Below are 22,140 nucleotides of genomic sequence, written 5' to 3'. Positions count from 1 at the left end.
CCAGCCCCTTTTAAGCACCCCAATAGTACTGGGAGCAGAGCCAGTGCGTTCCTAGAGCTTCCCAGGAGAGCCTTCTCCCTCCCAGGTAAGCACCCCAGGCCATGCAGCTGTGTTCCTTCCCTCCTTCCCTCCCCCTGAGCACAGAAGAGTTTGGCTCCAGGCTGAGCTAGAGAAGCCAAAGGAGGCAGCTAAATTTTGCCCCTAGCAACTTTCCCATTTGCTCAGAAGGTTCAGAAAGTGAGGAGGTCCGGATATCACCACCTACATTCTGTCTCTACTGAGCATAGTCATGAATGTGTGGGGCATTGCCAACCCAAAAGCAAAAAATGAGGTTAGTAATAAAATCACATGAATGCTTGAAGTTGCAAAAGTTAAATCCACAGAAATATTGAAGATGAATTTTACACACATATCTATATTTGTGTATATGGATATGCATATATGGATATGGATATTTTGTTGTTATTGCTTGTCCTTTGAGAATGACCTATGATATCTTATGTGATATCTTGACTTGCCCATAATTTAAGTGAGGCAGAGTAGCACAGTTGTCACTCTCTCTCTCTCTCTCTCTCTCTCTCTCTCTCTCTCTCTCTCTCTCCTCTCTCTCTCTCTATCTCTTTCAGAGTCATCTAAGTCCAGTTGCAAGACAAAAGTCAGGATCATTGGTGGTGGTCTGAAATGTAGTGTATGAGCCTGGCATCTTGGATGTCCAACCAAGCTTTAAGCCTTCTATAGTGCCTGCCTTAGCTTCCTTCCTGGTCTTTGGAACAAATTGTTCTCATCTGTCCATTCCACCAGGGGAAGTCTTCACATCCTTGGTGTAGATATCCCCTAACTCACTGACAGATTTGAGGCCTGTTGGTTACTCTCAACCATCTGCTAAGACAGTTTTACCAGGGTGTGGCTGCTGTGCATGCTACATCTTCTTGTAGCCACAGGTGAGAGTTGGGTGACAGATGGATACCAAAGGTAGATGAGCAACCCTGAAAAGGAATTGGCATGTCCTCACGCCAGAGGTACTAGTCCTCCCTTAACAGAAGTGAACTGACTGTCATGGACACTGTTTTACATACAGTTAGAAAAAAATATTTTGTCTTGATGATAAAGTATTTTAGATGCTCTTATTAAGATGACATTGCAATAGGTTTATCAAACACAATGCTATAGAGCCTCTTCAGTAGAATCCCCAACAATTTTAAAATTATTTCAACCATCCACATTAGAAAAGCAAAGTGGATGAAACATACATATTACCAAGACTATGACATTCAGCTGGATCTATCTACTGTATTTTTTCTATTCCTTCCTTCCTTCCTTCCTTCCTTCCTTCCTTCCTTCCTTCCTTCCTTCCCTCCCTCCTTCTTTCTTTCCTTCCTTCTTTCTTTCCTTCTTATTATCTCTCTGTTTCTACATGTATACACACACACACACACACACACACACACACACTAAGAGACAGGCATTACAGATAAATAATGAACTGGTCTTATAACTAAACCAGAGAGGATGTGAGGGTGGATGACGTTTGGGAAACTGTATAGTATATTAGATCTTTCAATGATTCTGAGTGACAACAAAAGCTTATTTCTTTAACATCAGTATTCCCCTAGTGCTGGTATGTGGCTAGAAAAGCCGTAATCCTGGAAAAACCAAATCTGAAAGCTAACGGGAAAGTACATGGTGGGTTGAAACATACTAATAATGGTTCTCATGGAAGAAATGGCATAAACAATGAAAGCAATGGCACTGATAACCAGAAAACATGATGCACTTGTAGAGTAGTTAGAATGGAAAACAAGAGATGGGCAACACAAATGTTGAATTTGTGACACTAAAATAACCAGAGGAAAGCTTCCCTAGCATTGATAGATCCTCTGTGGAAGACTTATATAAAGACATGGATATGAATTGCACGGGATACAAATTATGGATGGGGTTGTAATATGTACTGGTGGAGGGACTACTAACACTAAGAGAATCTCAGATTCAACTCAACAAACATTAAGTGTCTACTATGTGCAAAGCTCTGGGGATTCAAGAGCAAAAATAAATCAAGCCCTTCTCAAAGATCTTACGTTCTATTTGGTACAGGGGAGAGGCAGGCCTCTAATGTCTACACATATGCTACATGGCTCTGGAGTCCCTCCAAGGACCTTATACTCACAAAGATCAAATTCATCTTAGGGGCCCCTTCACCCCGTCCTCCCTTTAAGAAGGTCACTATCTCTCTTTTGTTTTGCCCCTCCCTGGAGGAAAATTCCAATGAAATCTCTAAAACCAAGTTAAGATAACATAGGGGAAATAATGGTTTCCCTGTGTCGGTAATAGCTTCCCACTCCCACCCTGTGAAAGTACTCAGTGTACCATATGGACTTCAAGTATCGGTCAGCTTTTTATTTCTACTATTCTAGAAAATATATAATTGCAAAGGACACTCATGAAGAAATGGTTGGTTGTCCTTTGTTCTCTAAGAGGATAAAAATGACATCACTATGTTGGGGTCAGGGTACAGTGTGTCCTACTGTGGCTGAGACCAACATGAGCTTGGAAAGCTGTATTACAGGTCAGGCAGAAATAGTTCATATGAATATTGGCAAAGGAAATATATCTAAATTTGTGCACCTCATGTTTCTTTTGAACTACTGCAATTCTGTTTTGTTCATGGAGCACAGCACCTTCTTTGATGTGGGCACACCACACTGAACAGACTGGTGCTAGCATCTCTCATGTCTCACAATCAATTCCAAAGTTATTCTTGAGTATGTCCTTTTGTACTGCTTCTTCTGACCTCCATCTGAGTGCTTGCCTTGTGAGTTTTCCATAAAATTGTCTTTTTAGGCAAATGAATATTTGGCATTCAGACAACATGCCCAGTCCATTGGAGTTCCACTCTCTGCAGTAGAGTTTGAATGCTTGGCAGTTCAGTTTGAGAAAGGATTTCAGTGTCTGGTACCTTATCTCACCAGGTGATCTTTGGAATCTTCCTAAGACAATTCCAATGGAAGCAATTCAGTTTCCTGGCATGGTGCTGGTAGATCGTCCAAGTTTCATAAGCATACAACAATGAGGTCAGCATAATGGCTCTGTAGAGCTTCAGTTTTCTAGGCAATCTAATACTTCTCTCCCATATGTTCCTTTGAAGCCTTCCTAATATTGAGCTAGCTCTGCTAATTCATGTGTCACCCTTATCATCTGAGTACATTCCTAGAAAGTATACTGCCAACGTAAGTGAAATTATCCATAGCATTCAAAATTTCTCCATTTGCTATAACTGATGGTCGCAAATATGGATGGATGGTATTGTGCTGACTGGTGGAGAACCTCTGTTTTCTTGTTGTTAATTGTCAGGCCAAAATTAGTACAAGTAGCAGAGAATTGAACCATACTTTGTTGCCTCTCAGTTTCTGAGGCTGCATTGTGTGTATAATCATTTGTGAACCAAAAGTCATGCGCCAATTCTCCCTCCACTTTAGTCTTGGCTTGTAGCCTTTGCAAGTTAAATAATTTATGCTCAGTGCAGTAGTTGACTTTGATGCTATATTCATTCTCATTGAAGCTGACCAACAACATCATGCTAGAAAGCATGGGAGCAAGTGCGCAGCCCCGCTTCGTATGGATGAGGCTGTAATATGTATTGGTAGAAGGAGCACTGGCACTAAGATAATCTCAGATTCAACTCAATAGACATTTATTAAGTGCCTGCTATGTGCAAGGCCCTGGGGATCCAAGAGCAAAAATGGATCAGACCCTTATCTTGAAGATCTTACATTCTATTTGATGCAGGGGAGGGGCAGGACCCTAACATGTATGCATGTGCTACATGGCTCTGGGGTCCCTCCTAGGAATTCATACTCACAAAGACCAAATTTGTCATAGGGATCTAAACCTCTTCCCTGCTCCTCCCCACTTTAACTTGAGACAGTACCATCCATTATCTAGAACCTGTGCAAGAAAGCTGCAATGAAACTGATAGTGGAGGCATCCTTGAACTGCTGGGAGATAACCTCCTCTTGTTATATAACCTGGAAAATTTCAGTCAGCTTTTTATGCACAGCAGACCCTTTGCCTTGTAAATCTCAGCTAGAATAGAATCAGCACCAGGCACTTTACCACAAGAGAGGAGCCTCATGACATTCAAAACCTCTCCTTCAGTTGGAAGTTGGAGTAGAAAATATAAGGTATATAAAATACTCATTACACTCAATACTGACCCTGCAAGATAAATACTATTCAGCAAAATATAAAGATACTGACTTTTTGGATTTCTACCCTATTAGCCCAGTTATTGTAATGCAATAGTAAGGAGACCAAACCCATAAAATGTAGAAAATAACTTCGTTTGCAGTACATTTGCATTCCCTTCTACCTGTATTATAAATGGTGTTGATTGAAAGGAGAATGGAGTAATAGAGTATGAATGGTTCAGTGCAACCTATCCCTACTTCTACAAGAACAGTTCAAAGTACATGCCTTATTTAAGTGGATCATTAATAGCATCATTGCAAATAAAGGGTGGAACATTTAGAAATCTTAAGGACAGGGATTATGTCTTTTAGTAGCATGCATAAAATATTTTGGGAAAAATTTAAAATCTGACCTATTCAATTAGGACATGATAAACAAAAGGCACAATTTCAGGAATTCATTGTTGTTGTTTGACCAGTTTCAGTCATGTCTAACTCTTCATGGCCTGATTTGGGGTTTTCTTGGCAAAGATACTGGAGTGGTTTGCTATTTTCTTCTCCAGTTCACTTTACAGATAAGGAAACTAAGGCAAACAGGGTTAAGTGACTTGCCTAGCCTCACACAGCTACTAAGTGTCTGGAACTAGATAGAGTACTAAAAGAAGGCAAAGGGGGCAACTAGGTGGTGCAGTGGATAAAGCACCTGCCCTGGATTCAGGAGGACCTGAGTTCAAATCCAACCTCAGACACTTAACACTTACTAGCTGTGTGACCTTGGGTGAGTCACTCGACCCTCATTGCTTTGGGGGCTGGGGAGGGGAGGGGAAGAAAAAGAAAGAAAAAGAAGGCAAAGTCATTATGTAGTGAGTAATTTCCACTGGGATGACCATCTCAATTATAAAAAAGTCTGAATTTCTTAGGAGACGTTCCTTTTTACATTTTCTGTGACCTTTCCTACACAATTTTCTCTAGGAGATACCATGAAACCTGAGATTATAAGGAGGTCTGGGGATGTAATGGTCTGGGACTGCCCTTCCATGTCTGGGATAGTTATAGTTCCTCAATGACATCCCAGTAAGGGGTAGGAGGTGCTTGCATAGCTTTCGTTTCTATATAATATTTTATTTTCCCTAATTATGAGTTAAACCAACTTTTAAACATTAAAAAAGTTCTCAACTTTAATTCTATCTCTCCCCTCTTCACCTTCCCCTTCCTTGAGAAAGTAAGCAATCTGATATAGGTTACACATAAACAATCATTTAAACATTTCCTTATTAGTCATTTCACATAAGAAGACTCAAACAAAGAAAGAAAGTGAAAAATAGCATGTTGCAGTCTGTATTCAGACAGTATCAGTTTTTTCTCTTCCTCATCGGGAGTCCTTTGGGATTGTCTTGGATCATTGTATTTCTGGGAAAAGCTAAGTAAGTCATTCACAGCTGATCCTTATACAATATTGCTGTTACTGTGTACAACATTCTCCTGATTCTGTTCACTTCACTTTGTATCATTTCATGTAAGTCTTTCCAGATTTTTCTGAAATCATCCTTCTTGTCATTTCTTATAGCATAATAATTTTCCATCACAATCATATACCACATCTTGTTTAGCCATTCCCCAGTTGATGGACATTCTTTTTGATTTCCAACTCTTAGCCACTACAAAAAAGAGCTGCTATAAATATTTTTTGTACTAATAGGTCCCCCCCAAAACCTTTATGATGTCTTTGGGATATAGATCTAGCAGTGGTATTGAAGAATAACAATTTTATAGCCCTTTGGGCATAGTTCCAAATTTCTCTCAAGAATGGATTGATCAGTTCACAACTCTAATCAAGAGCTTGTCTAACTTTCTAAAGGATCAGTTCTCTATGATTTTAGCACAGGATCCTATAATTCAGGGAAATAGCATGGCTCAGTGAGTGGAGTTCTGGACTTGGAATTTCAGAAGACTTGGATTCAAATCCAGCTCCTGGCACTTGTTACCTGCATGACTATGGGCAAGTTGCTTAACTGAGTTCGATTGCTTATCTTTAAAGTGGAGACAATCATCCAGAGGTATCACTAGCCTCTCAGGGTTATCAGAAGGTTCAAATGAGATAATATGTACAAAGCATTTTGTAAGCTACTATAAAATGACACTTGTTATCATCTTGAGGTAGAAGGGACCTGACAGATCAGTCATCTCATCCAGGAGTTCTTAAGTAGATAGATTCCAGGGGGATATGCCCATCTTTGTTCTCACCAGCCTTTCATTTCCTTCATAATCCTGTGTGTTTTATTTCACACATTTACAAACACGATTCTTGGAGGGGGTTCATATCTTTTACCAGGTTTCCAAATAGATCTATGACACATACAATAAGCAGATAGATAGTGCAGCTGATAGAACACTGGACCTGGAGTCAGGAAGACTCATCTTCTTGAATTCAAATCTGGACTCAGATACTTACTAGCTGTGTGACCCTGGGCAAGTCACATAACCCTGTTTGCCTTAGTTCCTCATCTGCAAAATGAGCTGGAGAAGGAAATGGCAAATCACTCTAGTATCTTTGCCAAGAAAGGGAGTCACAAAGAGTCAAATGACTGAACATGATTTAATCCAAATCTCTCATTTTACAGTTTGAAGAAACTACAACCTATTTAAAAGGGATTTGCCCATGGTTAAACAGAGAGTAACAAATCGAATTAATTTTTTTCTCCTTTTATATTATAATTCATAGTTGTCTCCTAATACTATTTAAACTATTTTTAAAAGGGGGAATATTAATGATTCTACTACTGATTTTACTTTTGCAATACAGAAGACAATGAAAACACTGATTTGCTTCATTCTAGCTCCTAAATGAGAGCATACATAATTTTTTGATACTTCAACTTTTTCTTAATTTTTTTGACTGTTTAGTAGATATTAAAAAACAAACAAACACTAAACCAAAAAAACTGATTGAGGGAGGAACTTGGGTCTACAGTCCAAATTAAACATTAGCCCACTATACCTCCTGTTTTGAAGCAAATATATGCAGAAGAAATTTGCCAAAGCACAATGATGATGAAACATTTTAGGTGCAAACAATGTGAATCCCGATATACTGACAGTATCAAAGGTTATCTCTTGCCCTAATGTGATTGTCCTTTAGCATCTAGCTCATGCCATTGGCCTTTTCTTCTCCTTTTACTAATCCCCTCCACCCCCACCCCTACCCCCCAAAGCTCCCTCCTTCTTAAATATTGCAAAATAAAATGCAAGGTCCCATTGCTTAACATCTGGAGAGTGTTGGTGTCATTTCGTTGGCCATAGTAAAGTATTTAAAAGTGGCTTTTGTTCCTGAGCAATTAGCAAAACCATCAGTGTTCTGGTTGTTGCTTCAATGCCTGGAACTCATGCCAAAAGGGAATGGTGGCTTTTTTAACTTAAAAATCCATAATGCATATATGGGAGACACATAAAAATATAGTCATCATGGTTTCTGATCATGCCTTTCACATTTTGTTATTTTTGCAGTGTTTGGCGTTAGGTTTTGGGAGATCTTTTGTTCTTCCCTAGCAGAAATTTGTTTTTCTATCCATCTAAATGATCCTTTCAAGGTCATTACTTTCCATTTTTATTGTTTCAAATTACAGAATAATCCAAACATATTTGGAATGCAATGACAAATTAGTGGGTGTTGCTGTCAGGAGTGCATTGTATTTTTACCTGTATAATATGGTTCATTTTTATTTTGGGCATAGTAGAAAACTCTAGGATCAGCGTGAACAGGGATTCCTTAGAAGTTATTGAATCTTGGTTACTATACATATAAACATTACATTTGTACCCTGACAGCTCTAGAAAATTCTACTTCTTCATAGCTGAAATGCCCCAAGAATGATTTTTCACTTTTAAAACTTTCCTGGAAAAAATCCATTTTCTCTTACTTAACCTGAGAAACTTGATTCAGTAATAGTCCATCTAGTTGTTAGGTAACAACTTCGTAGAGGCAGAAATACCTTTTACCATAATTAGTGTGGGCAAAGAAGACTTGAAAACAAAGAAGAGGCATGCTTTCTTTCTAAGATGAAACTGTGTTGAAAATATGCTTCTGCCACTGCAAACCAAAGGCAGAATTTAGCTTTGGCTTTCTTTTAGTGATAAGCTCAAAGAGATCAATGCAAACTGAGATGTCTGTACTGGACAAGATAAAAGAAATAAATAAAGAAAAAAAGAAAGAAAGAAAGAAAGAAAGAAAGAAAGAAAGACAGAAAGACAGAAAGACAGAAAGACAGACAGAAAGAAAGAAAGAAAGAAAGAAAGAAAGAAAGAAAGAAAGGAAGGAAGGAAGGAAGGAAGGAAGGAAGGAAGGAAGGAAGGAAGGAAGGAAGGAAAGAGGAAAGGAAAGAAAGAGGGAAGGAAGGAAAGAAGAAAGGAAAAAAGGAACAAAGAAAGAAAGGACGGAAGAAAGACAGAAGAAAGAAAAAAATGAAAAAAGAAAGAAGAAAAAATACTAAAAAGAAACAAGGGAGAAACACCTCACAACAAGGACATGCTACAGTCTCTCCCTACACTCCAGACCAATTATTGTTCTCTTACATTTCCCTAGGAGAGTTTGATCCTACATTTTTATGTTTTCATGCAACAACAGTACACATGTGAAAACAATCCCATCCTTCTAAAGGGGATGTTAAAATTGGAGTAATTCATAGATTCCTAATGGAGCTAATCAAGGATCCCATAGATTCTTTACTTCTGCAAAAACATGGGGTTTCTTGGTGTGCAATGCTGGGTTTTATGTTGTGGGGGATCAGAGTTCATTGAAATTCCTCTAAAGAAAGAAGGCTCCCCTCCCCTCTCAGCGAATGGACTCCTCCATTTTCTCACATGATTATTCAGGCACTTTCACTTTTCCATATATAGGAGCAACTGGAACTTAAGATCCAATCAGCCAGAGACACTGATAGAGGGAAGAGGCACATGCCGGTTCAGTTCACTCATTCACTTTTTCATACATCCTCGTTCTACTCACACTTGCTCAAAGCTCTGCAGGCAGAAGCAGTCTCCTACATAGAAAGAAAGAGCTCTGCTAGGGGGAAAATTCCTTTTGGATCCCAAAGGAAACCAGGGTGCAATCAGAGTCCTCAAGTTGTTCCTTTGAAGAAACTTACAGGGCAAGTATTTCAACATGAATGGACCTGTGGATGGCTTGTGTGACCATTCTCTGAGTGAAGAAGGGGCTTTCATGTTCACTTCGGAGTCTGTAGGAGAAGGGCATCCTGGTAAGTTAGCTTGCCTGGGAGCGGCTTCACAAAGTTAACTTACTAGCAACTAGTGACATGGTATGGAAGAGGTGGGTGGTTGTCTAAAGGCGAATCCAGTTAGTGTCGGCAGTGGCACCAAAGAGGTCAGGTTGTATTAGCCTATATTACTTTTGTGATTACTTCTCTAAAAAGAAAAAATAAAACTCAAAACAGCTAGATTGTGCAGTAGATAGAGCCCTGGACTGGGCATCAGGAAGATGTGAATTTGAATCTTACCATAGACATTTATTAGTTGTATGACTCTGGGCAAGTCACTTATTATCTGGCTTCTTCATCTGCAAAATAAGGATAATATATTAGCATCAAACTCTTTGGGTTGTTGTGAAGATAAAAGAAGGGTATATGTGGAGCATTTTGCACCCATTAAAGCACTATATGAATGTATTAGTATTATTATTGTCAGTAATAATAATAATTATCATCATTATCATCATCCTGTCATTAATATGAATGGATTGGGTTTGACCTCTATGTTCACAAAGTCTTAGAAAACATATTTTCATAGAAAAGACGACCTCTTAGCTGTTAGAGAGAAAGCATAAGATAATAGGGTAGAAAATAGGGAGTATATTTAGCCCCACTAGCATCTTGTTATAATTTTAAAATAAGGAAATATATGGAGTTGCTTGAACTGGAATCGCCAAGTTTATCAGCTGAATGTCCATAAATACAGTCAGAATATTTAAAATCATATATACTAAAAAAAGCCAAATGGTCATCTGTCACCAATATGCAGCTTGAGTCAACAGAAAATGTTCCCTCAAACAAGGACAAGGGTCACTGAGTTTTCCATGTTAAGTGAATGTGCTTTAGAAAGAAAGAGATGGTATCGAATGTCTGTTATTTTAGGAAATGTGAAGGAAAAAAAACCCTATTGGTGGAAAAGATAATTATTTGCCCTTCTGCTCCTACAAAGGCATATGAACGATAACTAAGTTAGGCAGGGAAATCATCGTTCTGGACAGTTGTAAGTATGATAAAAATCACAGGATCAAGATTTAGAACCAAAGAAACCTTTGAGATCATAGTATTATAGGCTTTGAGCTGGAAGGGACCTTGGAAGTCATCTAGTCCAACCTCTGCCTCAGACTCCACTTCTTTTTACTTTGCACCATGCTTACCCAAAGACAGAACATGGCATTATGGATTGAGTGCTAGACCTAAAATTAGGAAGCATGGGTTCAAATTCTGCCCCTGAAACTTATTAACTGTGGGACCAATGGCAAATCCCTTAACCTCTGGGAACCTCATTTTCCTTATCTACAAAATATTTTCCAATAATACCTGTAGTATCTATCTTATAGGACTATTGATAATCTCATATGAAATAGTGTCTTAAAGTGAACCTGAAGGCTAAGCTGAAGGCACTCCTGAAATTCCAGTTGTTGTTCAACTCTGGCATTATTCTTGTACAGACATTATAGATATAGGGGTATCAGGAAGTTCGGGTGTATTTTGGAGCTCTGCATAAGTTCATTTTACTTTAGATTAATGTGACAAGACATCAGTTTCAGCAGGTGCTTATGTACTACTGACAGCTCTGTTGATCATTTGAGATATATTGCAACATAACATGTTTACTCACTTGAACTGAATCCAGGAAACATTCCTATCTTCTATTGCCCCTTATTTGTTTTTTTCTTTTTTCTGCCTGACATTTTCTTTTGGTACATTAGTACCTTCTCCATCTCCCTTTGCAATAGGTGAATGTTATTATGCCTATATCTTCCAATTTCCCACTTCAAATTTTTTGTTTACTAATTTTGAAGTATGGTATTTGGGATTGTCATGGCATTACTTCCCAGTATACTATTTTGTCTCATGCATTCTAGAGAACTTTAAGAGATTATGAAGTTCTGAGAATTAGAAGTTTTGATTCTCTGTACCTAGGGGAAAAACTTAGGTCCTTGGACATCCAGTGACCAGTTTGGGCTGTCAACGAGCCCATGACTATACAATACTGACATGTTGAATAGTTGAAAAATGAAAAACTCTGTCAATTAATGAGTGATTTAGATTACCAAGTACTAACATTTAGATGGATTCCTATCCATCATCTCCCTTAACCCTAAATTCATTAAACTGATGTTTTAATTTTTTCATTATATGAGAATAGTCAAAGACTACCAAGTCTGGGGAAACTTCATCATGTACCATATTTGAAGTAATTTTGAATCATTTAATAACTAAATGCAAGGGAAAATAGTGACTGCATATTACCAATGAAGACTTGTACATAAACAGGTTATAAAGGATATTGTTAAAGAGACGCAAGCCTAGAAAAAGAAGTAGGGTGGTCATGTCCTGAGAATGCTTGCTCTCAGTGGAGTATAGTCCACATACTCCACTGGCATTGTTATCCATCATGAGATCTAGAAGAAGATATGGTGGCTAGATCCCCTGGACAAGAGTAGCACAAGATCAGCAAGCATAGATGGATGGGCTGTGATTTTAATGGTTAGGGTGAGTACCCATACCAATTAGGTTACAGATTTATGGATGTATCACTGAAGGATCAAAGTAGTAACTGAAAAAGTCAGAATTTGAATTAATTTCAAAATGAAATTTTTGTGGGTAATATAAACAATTTAATCACTTTGAAGCTTTGGAACTGGAAAGGAATCTAGACTGCAACATTTCTATAAAGCTTCAGAATGTAATCATAGTATTTTCTCTACAATATTTAACAATACCAATAAAAATAAAGACTTCATTAGACTTTCTCAAAATTCTGTTGAAATCTTTGAGGCCTTACTATCTTGTACCACTAATTTAGCATTCCCATGTTTCCCTTTTAAAAACATATGCTTCATCTCTCCAGATAGATTATAAAATACTTCAGTGTAGTAATTATATCTTTCAAATAATAGGAGCCTAATAAATGCTAACTTATTCTGTACTCTTCCTTAGCTTATATAGGAAGAACAATAGTTATTTAATACTGAAAAAGGTATTGTTTCTCAAATTGGAATCTACTGCTTATTTGGACCTCCATAGGAGGCATACTGACAGATTTATGTCACTCTGAAAGATTCCTGGGTAAGGATTAGCACATTGTCAGCCATCCATAAAGGATGGCTGCAATAGCTAACAGCTGGAAACTTATTTATTTACCTTAAATACAATGTGGAAAAGGAATTAGTCATTCCTTTGTGAAAGGAGCATAAGTATAAATGATAAAAGCATATATACATACATATACACACACACAATTACAATAGAACTAATTCATGTATTGAGAGAGATTTCTTCAAAATTATATGAGAAAAATAACTACTCACATTTATTTTTTTATTTTTAAGCAGGCCAATGGGGGTTAAGTGACTTGCCCAGGGTCACACAGCTAGTAAGTGTCAAGTGTCTGAGGCTGGATTTGTCCTCAGGTACTCCTGAATCCAGGGCCAGTGCTTTATCCACTGTGCCACCTAGCCGCCCCATTACTCACATTTATTGAGCAAACCTGTGAATTAGGTAGTAAAACTACTGGAATCCACATTTAAAAGATGAGAAAAGTGAGGATTTTAGAGATTAAGGGATTTTTCTGAATGTGTTTTGATCTTCCTCAACAGCATAGTAACTTTCTATAGTCAGATTTTTTTCCTGTTGCTTATTTTCTCACCTATTTCTTGACTTTAAACTCTTTGCTAAAGTGGGACTCTGCTTCCAGGATGGAGGGTGCACTGTCCCAAGCTTTATGAGGTTTGTTCAGCTATTTTCATAGATACTTCTAAAGACCTGTTTGGTTTTAGTTCTTACAAGCTGGTATAATCTAAGGACATGTGTGTTTACTACTCTCCTGGCCTGTGCTCTGGTCTGTGAGAGACCACAAGTTTGCTTTTCTGACCTGGAATTGTGAGGAGGGTTCTCTACAAGCGCTAGTGTGCTCATCCTGGGACTGCCACTCAGGACTGTGACCTGGATCTGAGTATGGGCAAAACAACAGTCTTGACCCTGGTGCCAGCAAAGAGACCCCTGTGATCTCCTTCTGACCAGTTGTTTGATGCCCTTACTATCTGTGGGCTGAGAGCTCCATAAGTAGCAACTGGAGTTGTCAATTCAGTGGCACCCAAGGCCTTCTCCTGATTTTCTGGGGCCTGGTCTGTGCTGGCATAGCCTGCACTGGACTGTGCTCTACTCTTACCCCAATATGACAGACATTTTATGCCAAACTTCTAAATTGTCTTGGGATGGAAAATTGTTTCATCCCATCCTTTCGTGGGTTCTGTCACTCCAGGATTTGTTTCTTGACATTATTTAAAGGTGTTCAGAGAGACTTGGGGGAGAGCTCAGGGAAGTCTCTGCCCTCTCTCCACCATCTTGGCTCTACTCCCAGTTAAATGGCTTTTCCATGGTCACAAAATATTAAATCTTTGAGGGGAGATTCAAATCCAGGTATACTAACTCCAAGTCCAATATGTTTAGCATCATGATGTATTGCCTCCTTTGGCATTTTGACAATGTTTATATTTATAGAGAAAGAGATAATAGTCAGCAGGGAGTATCTTCATTCCTTCTTGTAGTTTGCTTTCTACCAATGTTCACAATGATAGTAATAGCTAGCACTTCTCAAGTTGAAGGTTTCTAAAGTAAGTGCTTTACATTATATTTCATTTTATTCTCACCACCTTGGGAAATTGATGCTATTATTAACCTCATTTTACAGATGATGAAACTGAGGCAAACAGGTTACCTGACTTGCCTAGTGTCACACAGTTCTTATAAGAATGGATTTGAACTCAGGTCTTCCTGACTCCAGAATTAGGACTCTATTCACTGATCTAACTCTTGCATTTTCTTCATGAAGACCAAGAAGACATTCTTCATTAACCGCCCTCAAGTTTAATCAACTTTCTTTAGCAAAATGGATGACTCCTATAAGTTTAGAAGATTTTGAAGTGGGCATTGTCTGCAAATGTGTCCTATCAAACCTTAGATGTAGCCTGTAACATACCATCAATTCTTATTCTTCATTGTGGAATGGAAGGAATTCGGAGTTCTTGATGGCTATGTCAGTAGAGCTGAAGTGCTGTTGGTTTACTTAGCTGGAAAAGCTCTAATATGGACCTAGGGATGGGCCATCTATGTGCTGTCCAATGACCAGACTAGCTAAATTTTAAGAGGCTCAACACCATGTCATTGGCCACAGGGTGATATATTTTTCGGTCTTACCAATTCCTAAAGACCAACTATGATGTTGTAGTAGGGTTGCAATCTGTAGTCATGGAGGGAATATCATGCCAATAAACTGTATATTCTCAAACTCCTGGAGTAAGGGCTATTGTTTCTAAATTGCTTAGAGTTCCTTTTTCCTTCATCTAACTGGATACTTATGTAAAGCTGACTGAATTATTCAGTTTAGTTGTATCATACTCACAAAGTAGATAATTTTGTGAGCTATCTACCGTGAACATTTTGTTCTTAAACTCTTATTTTCATAAGAGAAGGCTCCTTCTTTGGCTAACCATCTGCCAGCCATACATAAATAGGAGTAGGCTTTGCTTTTTTACTTACTTGCTTCAGTAGGCCTTTAGGGAATTGGCATACAATCTTTGTTCGATGTTGATCATGATAAAGAACCTAGGAGACATTGGCCTACTTTGAGAAGGTCTAAGTACCCTGCACTGGGCTTCCTGTCCATTATTTTGTACTGCTCTGTATTTTCCATGGCACTTAGTATAGTTCTAGGCACACAGAGTGAGTGAATATCAAATGTTTATTGATTAATTTCCTTATTTATAGAGGTCTCAGAGGTACCCTGAGGTGTACAAAGCACTTGGCAATAGAAGATAAGTTGCAATCCCTAGAACCCAACATTGTTCCTTACATATAGTAGGCATTTAATAGATGTTTGCTGAATTGAATTATAATTATTATACCCTTTCTTCAGTTGGGTGCAGTTTTGGCTGCTTCTTCTGTATGTATTCAAGTATATCCAGTTGTGGTATTTTGACATCATGAGATTTTATTTCCTGTTTTCTATCCCACCCATATAAATGAGAGACAGGGAGGCAGGCAGGGGAATATTGTGATGCTTCATTAAATTGTCATTGAGGTTATTCATTCTAATCTATTGTTATTTGGTTGACACATAGCCCTTGAATGGCTCTCTGGTTTCTACCATGTAGACGCTGTTCAGATGCTCTGAGTGTTAAAGCAAGATGAGGAGTTTTGAAAACATTTTTTCAGTGTGAGTGCTGGATTTGGAATAATAATAATAATAATAATAATAAATCTGGATTTGGCATGTACTTCTGCTAACTACCTGTGTGACCTTGGATAAGTCATTCCCTTTTTTGTACTCAGATTCCACATTTGTAAAAAGAAGGGGTTGGATTAGATGGCCCCTCAGAATTCTTAATCTGTTGTGCTTTGAATTTTTCTATAAACTATGTACATAGGTAACTATATTCAAAATTTCATGTTGGGGCATAATGAGTAGAGTTCATACTCAGTTTTCTCCCCCTTCAGATAATATGAACTATTAGAAGAATAACATCTTTTTAGTGAATATTTGAGAGTTTTAAAATTTTGTTCTGACAATACACTTACAGTAAAATACATGATGTATAGTGCAATATAATACTTACAGTGTTGGAGCATGAAAGGATCCCAGACATGTTTCCCTTTTGGTTTCATTGAGAAAATTTCTATGTGGAAAAATATTTGTATATATGTTCAACTTTCTATTTCCAGACTAGTAGATTATTTTGTGCAGTAGAAAATATTAAGACAAATTCTTTTTGATTTGGGGATGCATGGCATAATATATTTTTTTGTGGGGCAATGAAGGTTAAGCGACTTGCCCAGGGTCACACAGCTAGTAAGTTTCAAGTGTCTGAGGCTGGATTTGAACTCAGGTCCTCCTGAATCCAGGGCCAGCACTTTATCCACTGAGCCACCTAGCTGCCTTTGGCATAATATTTTTAAAAGCAGATTTATATCCCAATTAAATTCAATTATACATTTTCTAGAGTGATAATTTTTATGATAATAATTGAAAGTCACTTGTAGGCATATATATTTTTAAAAACAGAAACAAAAAATATTACAAGCAAATTCCCACTGGTAAAATGAGCCTACAATATGAAGAAAGCATAGTAATACCAGGTAAATATTGCATATAATAGTGTAGGGGAAATTGATAAAAGGCAACAGTATAAACAAGTTTCATATTGTTTATTATCTGTCTGAACTAGAGCAGAATTCAATGTAGATACAATAACTGTTGTTCCATGGCTACATTCTTAACAGTTTCTTGGTTTAATTATTAGTATTCACATGATTGTGTGGCCCTGTTCTTAGTAGTTATTTCTCACTGGAGAAAAAGTGATTTAAAGAACCAATTGTAGCTAAGTTGAAACTTGAACTTGACATCTGAGGATGTATTTGTAAGGTCAAAGTGCTTTTTATTCCTTAAGCTTTGAACAGGGCATCTTAGATTGTCCTGAAGTAACAGTGTTATGATGTTTTATTTCTGGAGAAGTTTTCCCCGAACTTGATGCTCTTCAAGATGTGAATAATGGTTGCATAGGAAAATTTTGTATTTCTTCACTAAAATACTAAATATCAAATAATGTACACATCAAATATGTATCGAATATGGATTTTTTGGTATGAAAATAAGGCTGATTTGCTCAATCCAAAAGTTATCTCCTCTCCCTATGTGCAAATGCAATGCAATATATTTTGACTAACGTGTGTGATTTTGTTGGTCTTTCTCAAATTCTGAATTGCTTTGTGACCAAATTGGGTTGGAAAGTGCAGCTCTGGAATACCTCTTTAAAAGTATCATTGATGCCAAAGACATCCTAAGTAAATATGAGAAGAACATTGTCAGACTATGGATTGAGGCTCTCTTTTATAGATTGCTGATAGCATTAGACAGGACTTTTCAGTTAACTATTCATCTCATCAAAATCAATGAGAATGTGTGGCATTTTGGTACTATCTAGGAAGGCTAGAGAATTTCTCATGAAAATATCTTAAACTGATATACTGATCTGGAGATATTCTTCTAGTCACTTTTGTTTTAGAATTCATACATGCTAAGATGTAACATTTTGAACCTAGTGCACTGAATCTTAAACTGCTCCGCCCCCCCCATCCAGTCTATTGTCTGATCCTATTTCACTGCCTTACCTTTTAAACCTGTTACTATTGAAGTAAGTGTTTTAGTGTCTGCTTCTAGGATTTTTCCAGATGCAAACTCAGGAATTACGAAATATAGGTTGATGAATGAAAAGATTATTAGAAGAACATATATGAATTACCCCAGAGGTCTTAGAGTAACTATTTTTGGCGTATATTTTTCTCTACAGGAAATTCCAGGATTAGGACAAAAATCTGCATCACCCCAAAGCTGGGGTGGGAGAGGAGTGGTGCTGGAAACAATCTTTGAAATGATTTCTCATTTCTTGGATACCCAATATTATAGTCTTTTTTTAAAATAGCTAATGATATATTGAATTTGTTGATTCATATATTATGTATTTACTATTTTAGACTCATATTTTTCTTCTTCTTCCAGATAAGATTTGTGATCAGATCAGTGATGCTGTGCTGGATGCTCATCTTAAACAAGACCCAAATGCCAAGGTTGCTTGTGGTAAGTATCACAAAATCACATGATTTCTTCATTGGAAGGAACCACAAAGGCAATCCAGTTCAACCCATAGTTGAGCAACAACCCTTTCCACATATAGCTAGCAAGTGATTCTCTAACCTTTCTTTGAAGATCTTTACTAGAGGTGTGTGTGTGTGTGTGTGTGTGTGTGCATGCACGCACACGTGCATGCGCACATGTATTCATACACGCACATGTGCATGCGCACATGTATTCATACACGTGTATTACCTCTAAAAGCACCCATTCCACTTCTGGATTGCTTTGGTTGTTCATATGATTTTTCCTTAAATCAAATCTAGATTTGCATCTCTATAATTCTGACTTATGGCTCCTAGTTCTGCCACCTACCATATTAGCAGAAAGGTGGCACAATGGCTAGAGTGCTAGGCCTATAGTCAGGGGAAACTTGTGTGACCCTGAACAAGTCACTTAATCTCTGTTTGCCCCAGTTTCCTCATGTGTAAAAAGGAGAATAATAACATCACCTAGTTGTTGTGAGGATCAAATGAGATAATAATTGTAAAGTTCTTAGCATAATATTTGGCACATAGCAATATATAAATGTTAGCTATTGTTCTTGTTGTTATTACTATTATGGGGGGCAAGTAAAGCAGGTCTAATCTTTCTTCTATTTGACAATTTTTCAGTTACTTCAAGAGAATTATCACTTTCTCCTCTCAAGACATTTTTAGGCTAAATATCCCTGGTTTTGTCTCCTAACCCTTATGTGGCATGTTCAAGAAAGCTTCAATTCTGCTCATTCTCTCCTGGAGATTTGCTGACTTATCAATATCCTTCCTAAAATATTGTGCCTGTAACAACATCATTTTCCAGATGTATCTTGATAAGGGCAGAGTACAATGGGACCGTCACCTACATAATCCTGAACATTATATCTCTCACTGCAGGATGTTGACATGATCTTTTTGACAGTCATGTCATACTGTCAACTTACATTGGTTTCAACCCACTCCACCCCCCACCCCCCATCAATTTTTTCAGATGACCAGCAGGTTAACCACATCCCTCCATCTTATATACTTATGAAATTATTTTTTAAGATCTGAAAGTGTAAAACCTTTACAATTTTATCTTATTAGATTAAGCCCAACTTTCTACCCTGCCAACATCCTTTGGGATTCCAATTCCATTATTCATTGATAGCTATCACTTTTAGTTTTGTGTCATTTTATAAATGTAATAGAGGTCTTATCCATTTTGGGGTCCATGTAAAATTTATTTTCTTCTCCTGGAGATCAAAATATCCAAAGGAGCATTGAGTCATGCTTTCATGCCTCATGGAATGTAGTGTTTTACTCAGTCAATGAGCTTTTATTAAGTGCTTAATAGGGGCTAGGCACTGTGCTAAGTGCTGGGTTAAAATGTTAGAGGTGAAAGGGACCTTAGAAATAATCTAGTTCAAACCTTTCATTTTAAATGTGAGGAGCCTGAGTCTCAGAGAGGTTGTGTCTATTTCTGAGTCATGTGCCAAATTAGGGACACAGACAATACTAGGCTCCAAATAGCCTATCTCCTAAATTCACTATCATTCAGTGGCCTGAATTTTTTCCCAATTGTACAGATGAAATCATTGTTATGTGAAAAATTAGTAGTCTTTTTAATTTTTTTGGTATTTCTTCTTGGTATTTTAGTGGTCCTAGATAAGTTACCTTTCCTGGGAGAATAATGCTGTACATAGACTGTCTCTGAGCTTGGTAACAATTAGAAAGTCCTAGAGAGTTTGTTCCCATCTTCATTCAGGGGGAAGTACCAATGTAGAGTTTTGGGCCTTGTGTGAGAAATTATTAGGCAGTGCCTGGGAACAAGCAAAAGCTTTAAAGTAACTGTTAATGATGCCTTCACTGTACCAAAAATGGGATACAAACACAGATGTCTCTCTCTGGCTTAAAGGATTTTTTTTTCATATATAATTTCTAATTCATGATAGCATTTGACAGTAGAGTGATTTTCTAGGGGGTTATTATTTTTGCACTAGTCTGTTGGTTAAAGTTAAATTATTCTCCCATATATGTCATAATATCCTCTTGTGGTTCCTTATTAAGCCAGTAGATAGAGCAAGGTATATTATTGTTTAATTGAATCAGAGGCACCATCTAAATTTCATTCACATCATTATCATTCTCTATCAGTATTTCTTAGACCTGTATAAGGTACAAGGTTCTTCATTTTGACATTAAGGGGATGTTCTTTTTCCATATTCCTTTGATTTTAATAAGACTCAGGATTATAATGATAGATTTATAGAATTTTTGAGTTGGAAAAGTTTTTAAAGATCAACTTTGCCCAACTCTATCCTTTGATAGGTAAGGAATCTAAAACCAGAAGGACCATAAGATGATAGGTTACTTACTGGAAAGGACACCAGAGGCCCTCTTGTCCAGCTCCATTATTTTACAGATAGGGAAACTGAGACCTAGGGAGGTTGAGTGACTTCTAAAGTCACAAAGATAGGAAATGTCAGAGGTGGCATCTGAACTGGGTCCCTGGGATCTATAGACAGTGCTCTTTCCATAGTGATTTTTTGAAGGTTACAGGGCTCATTTGGTTTCATGCTAAAACTAATTTCAAAGGACATATACAAAGCATAGTCTGACCAAAGGTGCAGTTGTGCAAGGGGAGAGTCTGACCCCTAGTCCCCCACATTATGCAGGAGTTGAGAGAGGGATTATGGGCCACTGTTTGCCCTCTGGTAGGGAAGGGGATTGGATAGAAATTGTGCTGTGTGGTGACATAGAGGATGACAAGCAGGATGATTGCTGTGAAGAGAAAACATGCTCTCTGCCTATATCAGTGACCTGGAACAAAGCCCCAGTCACCTTATGCTAGTTATAGCTCTGCCATTCAGTCTCCTTCAGATTTTTAAATGTCTCTGAGGTACATGTCAGGCAGTATGGAGCCTTTGTTGCCTTGAAATGTGTGGTCTAAGTTTTCATCTATTCTGTCCTTCACAGAGACTGTCTGCAAAACTGGGATGGTCCTACTATGTGGGGAGATCTCTTCAGTTGCCATGGTGGATTATCAGCGTGTAGTCCGGGACACCATTAAACACATAGGCTATGATGATTCAGCCAAAGGTAGGGGAGAAAATGCATTGAAAAGCATATTTGAATTAACTATCTGGGGTGAAAGCAGATTTATTTGGAGGCTGCTCAGATGCCTTTATGGGTAAAACACCTGTAGGTAAATACTCCTGATAGTATAGAAATTTAGACTTAAATGAAAATGCATTTCTGTTCAGGTTGTTTGTTATGGCATCATTTGATCCCATGGGTGGGTGACCTTAGTAGTCAAAATATCTTATTTAAACAAATGAGAAGCTTTATCTTTGGAAGCACAAACATCACCTATGAATGTTGTCCTTCCCAAGGACTTTGTACTCTTTCTTTCTAAGTGCATTCTAAGATTAGTCTGCTGTTGTAAATAGGAAAGAGTGAAAATCAAGTGATTAATTAGAAAATTGTACTTGATGAAAAGATCAGGAACCTGAAGTTGAATTGCTAATATTAGATATTTCATAACGGTGGGTGTCCCTAGCTACCTCAATGGCAGTAAACCTAGAAATGAAAGCAAGGTAGCTCTCTTGAAATAATGGTAAATGCCATGTGACTTTGCATTCAAGGCCAGATGATGAAGACTGGCATAAGAATTGCATAATGAAACACAGGGATGATATTGCCTGCCTTCTCAATCAGTGGGAGAGGGTCCGAACAGAAGTAGAGGGAGAGAATTTGGAACTCAAAATTTTAAAAAGGATGTTAAAGTAAATAAATAATAAATTGGAAAAAATAAAATAAAATAATTGAAGGCAAAATAAAGCACACATAAAGGCAACCTGGTGGAAGGGAGCTTGCTCTTTCAAAGACCTGGGTTCAAGTCTCACCGTTGACACATACTAACCATATGACCATGGGCTAGAAATTTCCCTTCTCTGGGACTTGGGAATCTCTTTAACATTATATATTGTAGGGGGCAGCTAGGTGGTTCAGTGGATAAAGCACCGGCTCTGGATTCA

At 37.8% G+C, this 22,140-nt stretch overlaps 1 protein-coding gene across 1 annotated transcript in view; it reads left to right on the top strand.

Annotated features, from left to right (window-relative positions):
* Positions 1-9,089: 9,089 nt before the first annotated feature.
* MAT1A (methionine adenosyltransferase 1A) overlaps positions 9,090-22,140 on the top strand; it is a 41,718-nt gene continuing 28,667 nt past the window's right edge. Inside the window, exons 1-3 of the mRNA XM_043982960.1 lie at positions 9,090-9,439; positions 18,009-18,086; positions 21,080-21,202. Of these exons, the coding sequence (XP_043838895.1) occupies positions 9,346-9,439; positions 18,009-18,086; positions 21,080-21,202 (295 nt within the window). The 5' untranslated portion in view covers positions 9,090-9,345. The remainder of the gene's footprint in view (positions 9,440-18,008; positions 18,087-21,079; positions 21,203-22,140) is intronic.

The sequence above is a fragment of the Dromiciops gliroides genome, chromosome 2, assembly GCF_019393635.1.
Source record: "Dromiciops gliroides isolate mDroGli1 chromosome 2, mDroGli1.pri, whole genome shotgun sequence".
NCBI classification, from domain to species: domain Eukaryota; kingdom Metazoa; phylum Chordata; class Mammalia; order Microbiotheria; family Microbiotheriidae; genus Dromiciops; species Dromiciops gliroides.
This window is presented reverse-complemented; position numbering and strand designations above follow the sequence as displayed.